The sequence below is a fragment of the Entelurus aequoreus genome, linkage group LG09, assembly GCF_033978785.1.
Source record: "Entelurus aequoreus isolate RoL-2023_Sb linkage group LG09, RoL_Eaeq_v1.1, whole genome shotgun sequence".
Classification (NCBI taxonomy): Eukaryota; Metazoa; Chordata; class Actinopteri; order Syngnathiformes; family Syngnathidae; genus Entelurus; species Entelurus aequoreus.
Genome location: NC_084739.1, coordinates 16774705 through 16782976, shown reverse-complemented (window position 1 = coordinate 16782976; position 8272 = coordinate 16774705). Strand labels below are relative to the sequence as shown.

At 40.3% G+C, this 8272-nt stretch overlaps 1 protein-coding gene across 1 annotated transcript; it reads right to left on the bottom strand.

Annotated features, from left to right (window-relative positions):
• Positions 1–5609: 5609 nt before the first annotated feature.
• marveld1 (MARVEL domain containing 1) lies at positions 5610–7915 on the bottom strand. Its single transcript, XM_062057623.1, has one exon. It carries the CDS (start codon positions 7564–7566, stop codon positions 7069–7071), a length of 498 nt encoding a protein of 165 aa, XP_061913607.1. The 5' UTR covers positions 7567–7915; the 3' UTR covers positions 5610–7068.
• Between the last annotated feature and the right edge of the window lie 357 nt (positions 7916–8272).

Below are 8272 nucleotides of genomic sequence, written 5' to 3'. Positions count from 1 at the left end.
TACCGTGACATTTGATAGCATTACATCCCTACATATTTGTATTATTGTAAGGTAAAAAAAAGTTATTTTTAACTACAAACCCCTTTTCCATATGAGTTGGGAAATTGTGTTAGATGTAAATATAAACGGAATACAATAATTTGCAAATCCTTTTCAACCCATATTCAATTAAATGCACTACAAAGACAAGATATTTGATGTTCAAACTCGTAAACTTTATTTTTTTTTGCAAATAATAATCAACTTAGAATTTCATAGCTGCAACACGTGCCAAAGTAGTTGGGAAAGGGCATGTTCACCACTGTGTTACATGGCCTTTCCTTTTAACAACACTCAGTAAACGTTTGGGAACTGAGGAGACACATTTTTTAAGCTTCTCAGGTGGAATTCTTTCCCATTCTTGCTTGATGTACAGCTTAAGTTGTTCAACAGTCCGGGGGTCTCCGTTGTGGTATTTTAGGCTTCATAATGCGCCACACATTTTTAATGGGAGACAGGTCTGGACTACAGGCAGGCCAGTCTAGTACCCGCACTCTTTTACTATGAAGCCACGTTGATGTAATACGTGGCTTGGCATTGTCTTGCTGAAATAAGCAGGGGCGTCCATGGTAACATTGCTTGGATGGCAACATATGTTGCTCCAAAACCTGTATGTACCTTTCAGCATTAATGGCGCCTTCACAGATGTGTAAGTTACCCATGTCTTGGGCACTAATACACCCCCATACCATCACAGATGCTGGCTTTTCAACTTTGCGCCTATAGCAATCCGGATGGTTCTTTTCCTCTTTGGTCCGGAGGACACGACGTCCACAGTTTCCAAAAACAATTTGAAATGTGGACTCGTCAGACCACAGAACACTTTTCCACTTTGTATCAGTCCATCTTAGATGAGCTCAGGCCCAGCGAAGCCGACGGTGTTTCTGGGTGTTGTTGATAAACGGTTTTCGCCTTGCATAGGAGAGTTTTAACTTGCACTTACAGATGTAGCGAACAACTGTAGTTACTGACAGTGGGTTTCTGAAGTGTTCTTGAGCCCATGTGGTGATATCCTTTACACACTGATGTCGCTTGTTGATGCAGTACAGCCTGAGGGATCAAAGGTCACGGGCTTAGCTGCTTACGTGCAGTGATTTCTACAGATTCTCTGAACCCTTTTATTATATTACGGACCGTAGATGGTGAAATCCCTAAATTCCTTGCAATAGCTGGTTGAGAAAGGTTTTTCTTAAACTGTTCAACAATTTGCTCACGCATTTGTTGACAAAGTGGTGACCCTCGCCCCATCCTTGTTTGTGAATGACTGAGCATTTCATGGAATCTACTTTTATACCCAATCATGGCACCCACCTGTTCCCAATTTGCCTGTTCACCTGTGGGATGTTCCAAATAAGTGTTTGATGAGCATTCCTCAACTTTATCAGTATTTATTGCCACCTTTCCCAACTTCTTTGTCACGTGTTGCTGGCATCAAATTCTAAAGTTAATGATTATTTGCAAAAAAAAAAAATGTTTATCAGTTTGAACATCAAATATGTTGTCTTTGTAGCATATTCAACTGAATATGGGTTGAAAATGATTTGCAAATCATTGTATTCCGTTTATATTTACATCTAACACAATTTCCCCACCATATGGAAACGAGGTTTGTAAAAAAGTGGTCACACCTCACTTACGTTTCCAACTTGGTTCATTACATTTGGTCCGCTATCACTTCCATTATGTCTGTAGGATCTTCCGTGTTTATTATAATGAGAGAAGTGGCAGGTCAAACCACTGCTCATTTAATCTGAAAAAAAAAATGGCTGCACTTCATTTTTCAGGTAGACCTATTGTAAATTCAACTTGAAGAGACGTTGGTCGCACTTTATTTTTGATATCCATATTGTTACGCTGTGGTCGCATGGTGATGCGCGGATCGTTCTCCCAAGATGCAGACGGAACTCCGGATGCAGTGTGCAGGTAAGAAATTGATTTAAAGTCCATAAATCATTCAACATACAAAAGTACAGCATGCCGATAGCACGGGAAGCTAATGGAAGAGCTTAGCTCAGGAATCCAAAGTTAAATCAACATAACTTGTTGCATAGAAGCAAATAAGAAAGTCAGACTGAGTGTGACGAAAAACAGGGAAAAGGTAGCTCTCTGATTAGTGCCCAGGAGCAGGTAAGCATCCTGAACACTAATCAGAGGCAGGTGAAAACAGGAACTGAGGGAGTCAAAATCAGGGCAGCGGATCATGACAAATATTGTGTTATTTCTATGTTGAAAAACAACATCAAAAGTAGCAGGTAATGTACTGTAAAAATGTTGGTTACTGTACTTTTATTGAAAATTGTTTGAATCTTAAAATGTGAGAGGAAAATGCTTCCTCTCATTAGTTAATTCAACCTTGAAGGCCTACTGAAACCCACTACTACCGACCACGCAGTCTGATAGTTTATATATCAATGATGAAATCTTAACATTGCAACACATGCCAATACGGCCGGGTTAACTTATAAAGCGCAATTTTAAATTTACCGCTAAACTTCCGATTGGAAACGTCTATGTATGATGACGTATGCGCGTGACGTCACGACGGCAACGGAAGTATTCGTACCCAATGTGTCACCATACAAACTGCTCTGTTTTCATCGAACAATTCGACAGTATTCTGGACATCTGTGTTGGTGAATCTTTTGCAATTTGTTTAATGGACAATGGAGACTGCAAATAAGAAAGTTGTAGGTGCGATCGGTGTATTAGCGGCGGACTACAGCAACACAATCAGGAGGTTGTGTTGTGTTTGAGCTGGATAGCAGACGCTTTACCGTGAGTATAGCTTTGGCTTCCAAACATTTGATCGCTTGCCCGTATGTGCGTGTCGCTATGTGCATGTCACGTACGTAACTTTGGGGAAATATATGTTTGTTGCCGACTCTGATGGCGGCCGGGGTGTCGTCGACAGCTACAACGCCCGCCACCGCCCCGTAGCTAAGTTAGCTTAGTTCATGGTTTAATAGTATTGTTGATCTTCTGTCTATCCTTCCAGTCAGGTTTTTTTTAAATTTTGTTTCTATCTGCATTTGAGCCTGATGCTATCACGTTAGCTCCGTAGCTAAGTTAGCTTCAATTGTTAAGCTTCGCCAAGCTGGAAATTATTAACCGTGTATTTACATGTTCATGGTTTAATAGTATTGTTGATCTTCTGTCTATCCTTCCAGTCAGGGTTTTTTAAAATTTTGTTTCTATCTGCATTTGAGCCCGATGCTATCACGTCAGCTCCGTAGCTAAAGTGCGTCAACGATGTATTGTTGTGGAGATAAAAGTCACTGTGAATGTCCATTTCGCGTTCTCGACTCTCATTTTCAAAAGGATATAGTATCCGAGGTGGTTTAAAATACAAATCCGTGATCCACAATAGAAAAAGGAGAGTGTGTGGAATCCAATGAGATCTTGTACCTAAGTTACAGTCAGAGCGAAAAAAGATACACCCTGCACTGCCTCTCTAGTCCTTCACTCTAACGTTCCTCATCCACGAATCTTTCATCCTCGCTCAAATTAATGGGGTAATCGTCGCTTTCTCGGTCCGAATCTCTCTCGCTCCATTGTAAACAATGGGGAATTGTGAGGAATCCTTCCTCCTGTGACGTCACGCTACTTCCGGTATAGGCAAGGCTTTTTTTTATCAGCGACCAAAAGTTGCGAACTTTATCGTCGTTGTTCTATACTAAATCCTTTCAGCAAAAATATGGCAATATCGCGAAATGATCAAGTATGACACATAGAATGGATCTGCTATACCCATTTAAATAAAAAAAAATCATTTCAGGAGGCCTTTAAGTGTTGGTTGCACTTTATTCGAATAAGGTGTGAATGTATTGGCCATTAATTGTTGTTTACTTGTTTGTTTGTATCTATAATTCCCTTACAAGAAATAACAGGAATATAGGAAACTTGACCTGCAGTGTGAAATATTCAGTATTTATTTCATAGTCACACTGCTTGATTTGAACTCACTCAATTGTTTCGGATCAAATCGTTATTACAAAAAAATATTATCGTCCCTGAATCGTATCAATAACCACAAATTCTGGGTCCGTGTACCTTCCGTTCATTCTAGTTCAAATACTTAAATGAAAATCCAAAAAAATTAATTGGGGGCCATTTTTTCTATTTTCATTTCTGAAACAAAAGTTGGACAACTATTTAATTACACTTTTTTTAAAAAATGACAATAGGACACCTGCTGAACAAAGATGTTAGCGTTATGCTAAAAACATACTAAACGCAAAGGAAAAGCTAAAATACTGCTTCCGGTTCAATTTGTCATCACACAGATAACCACAAAATTTAGCATTTTGGATGAACGTATATTCGATTTTTGTGTTTATCTGGAAAAATAAAAATCCATAAAAGGAAAACAGCACAAAATCCAATTTCATGGCAATATTTGAATGAAAATCAACCCTTTTTTGTTTGTTTTAAAATCTGCCATACATAATAAAAATCGAAAAACGGCTCTAATTTTGTTTTTTAATTTGCGTTTAGGAATTGGAAATAGAATGAACGGAAGGTACATGGACCATTCTGGACCGAATCAATGTTAAAACAAATCGTTACATCCCTAATTATTAGGGTCCGTGTACCTTCCGTTCATTCTATTTCCAATTCTGAAACGCAAATCAAAAAACTAAATTAGGGCTGTTTTTCGATTTTTACTATATATGACTGTCATGATCTGTGGCCCGGATCATGTTCTGTTAGTTTTGGACTCCCTGAGTTCCTGTTTTGTGCACCTCTGGGTTTGTTTTGGTTACCATGGGTATTCATTGGGTTCACCTGCCTCTGGTTAGTGGTCGGCACGCTCACCTGCTGTCGAGCACTAATCAGAGAGCTATTTATTCACCTCTCTCGCCGCGCTCAGTCTGGCTTCATTGTTTGCTACACGCAACCTGCTTCCTGTGCTAAGTGGTAGCCTTAGCTTCCCGTGCATTCGGCACGTTGTTCCTTCTGCTTGTTTTCTGTTTTTGGTACGCGTTTGATTTTGAAGATTAAATCATGTTCCTACCTGCACGCCTTGTCCGGAGTGGTCCGTCTGCATCCCCGGGGGACCGAACCCCGCAGTAAGCTGCGACCCTCCCGCCATGACAATGACAGATTTGAAAACAAACAAAAAAGGGTTGATTTTCATTAAAATATTGCCATAAAATTTGATTTTGGGCTGTTTTCCTTTTATGGGTTTTCATTTTTCCATATAAAGACACAAATCCAACTCATGTCTATCCAAAATGCAAAAATTTGTGGTTATCTGTGTGATAACAACGTGAACCGGAAGCAGTATTTTAGCTTTTCTTTCGCATTTAGCATGTTTTTAGCATAACAGTAACACCTTTGTTCAACAGGAGTTCTATTGCCATTTAAAAAAAAAAAATCATTAAGAAGTTGTCCAACTTTTGTTTTAGAAATAAAAATAGAAAAAATGGCCCAAAATTAGTGTTTTGATATGCATTTGAGAATTCCAAATCGAATGAACGGGAGGTACACGGACCTATTAGCCGGTAGTTTGCAGAGAATTATAACATCTGCTAAAAGTTACGAAAACAAAAATCTCCAAAAAGAAAATGCCTTGTTTGGTTCTTTCACTTTTTTAATCTTTGGAAAAGCACTGGTAAAAACAGGTGGAATACAACGTTGGGTTGATGTAAACTAAATATAATAATGGATATAATAAACTCTTAGCTGTGCCTCTGCAGTGACATAAAGGAAGGGGAAAAAAGTAGTAGCATTAAAAAATCCTGAAGACGATGAATCATGGACATAAGCACCCTTTAAATAGAACTTGACGTTGGGAGTGGAAACACAACAAGTACACACTAAAAAAATGCTGGGTTATTTTGATAACCCAATTTATGAGTTGCTAGTGTTGGGTTAAATTTTGGAGTTATTTTTATGAAGCGCAATCCATTTTTTGGGTTACAAGGGTATTATTTTAACTCAATGTCTGGGTTTTCAAAACTATGAACCATTTTTGGGTTGTTTTTCAATGAGTAACGCATTTTTGGGTAAAAGGCTTTTTTTATTTATTAAAATGTTACTTTTTTTCTTGAAGGGAATTTTAGTCAGGATTAATCTCATTAACATTATTGACAATCACACATCTTATGTACATGACAATATTTGAGCATGCTGTACACAACTACTATGACCATACAACAATTCATGTAAAAAAAATGTCAGTCATATCTTGCTTTTGAGTATATTTTAATGGAATGAAAATACTTTTGGTCAGTAGCTGCGAATGAGTAGGACAAACCAGCAGTCAAATTGATCATTTTGAACCAACTATTGGGTCAAGGAGCACTAAATTGCGCAACCCAATAGTTGGGTTTGGAATAACCCAACATTGTAGTGAGCAGAACTCAACGTTTGCGTTAAATAATTCAACCCAGCAGTTGGGTTGTGAATAACCCAACATTGATTTATCATAACTCAACTTTTTGGTTAAATAATTCAACCCAATAGTTTGGTTGTGAATAACCCAACATTGAGTTATCATAACTCAACTTTTGGGTTAAATAATTCAACCCAATAGTTTGGTTGTGAATAACCCAACATTGAGTTATCATAACTCAACTTTTGGGTTAAATAATTCAACCCAATAATTTGGTTGTGAATAACCCAACATTGCGATAGAAAATGGATGGATGGATGGAGTTATTATAGCTCAACTTTTGGGTTAAATAATTCAACCCAATGGTTTGGTTGTGAATAACCCAACATTGAGTTATTATAACTCAACTTTTGGGTTAAATAATTCAACCCAATAGTTTGGTTGTGAATAACCCAACATTGAGTTATCATAGTTCAACTTTTGGGTTAAATAATTCACCGTAAAAGTTGGGTTGAAAAAAATTAACCCAAAATGTTGAGTTAAAATAACTCAAATAAGGGGTTTGTCATTTTTTGAACCAGCAATTGGGTTAAAATGGGGTTATTTTTTAACCCAACATTTTTTTTAGTGTGTACAGTGACGTGAACTCTTCCTCATCTTGCAGAAGAAAAAAAAAAAGCGTCCGTCCTTATTTAGAAGAGCGTCTGCTCGCCTCGGCTCTTCCTGCAGGCTCCGTGGACGACGGAGAGCAGGAAGGCCAGGCAGCAGAGGCAGGAGAACACGGCGGCCGTCAGGTAGACCTTGTACAGGCAGGAGTGTTTGTACTGCTCCAGGTTGCAGTAGGAGTTGCGATCCGTCTTGTAGATCATGACGCCGATGGCCGGCAGGTAGAGGGCGGCGGCGGCCACGTCGTGAGCCAGGTTGGTGCTGGGCCACCGGGGCCCTCCCAGCAGAGGCACCAGGTCCTGCTTGTCCAGCAGGGTGAGGAAGAAGAGGGCCAGGGTGAGCAGCCAGAAGAGCACCGCCACGAAGAGGACGAAGTGGATGGAGCCCTCGTACTTGTTGGCGGCGATCGTCACCCACAGGCCGGCCCCGAAGACGATCTGCAGGATCCGGAGGACTCCCAGGAAGCTCCGGAGGAACTTGACGACGTTCTCCCTCACCTGCGACTGCGTAGGCTGGGGTGGCATCTCTCACTCTCTCTTTCTTTTTTTTCCACTCTCTCTCTCTCTCCCCCCTCCTCACTTTAGGTCCCTTGTTCCCGAGCAGGGCGGGCGCTTCCTGCCAGCTGCAGACAGCTGGCCAAAAAGGTGGCAACTTTTCAAGTGGAAATCCGGGGGAGGGCGAGGAGGGAAAAAAAAAGTAGCACCGGTCGAACAAATGAGCCAAAAGAAAAAGCAGGTTGGAGAGAGAAAAGAAGGAACTTGGTGTTCTTTCCACAGCCCCGGGGTTTTGAAATGAAAAGCAGCCTCGGTGTGTGTTTCGTCTTTTCCTCTGCTCAACTGTCTGTGTGTGTGTGTGTGTGTGTGTGTGTGTGTGTGTGCGTAGGGGGGCCGGCTGTGGAAGAGGGGGCGGCCCCAAATTTAAAGCGTGCCCCACCCCCTGCTTTGACTGTTGCCAGACCCGTTTCAAGGTATTTGGGGGCCCTAGGCAAAGGGGGTACCTGCCCCCCCCGAGAAAAACAAAAAACTATAACAATTGAAGCACATCACACACACATGTCTTCTTCAGTTCAGTTCAGTTCAGCTCAAATTCAGTTTATTCAGCTCAAATTCAGTTTATTTTGACGATACAATGTAATGCAGTGTTTTTCTCAACCACAGTGCGGTGAGATACAGTCTGGTGTGCTGTGGGAGATTATCTAATTTCACCTATTTGGGTTAAAAAGATTTTTTG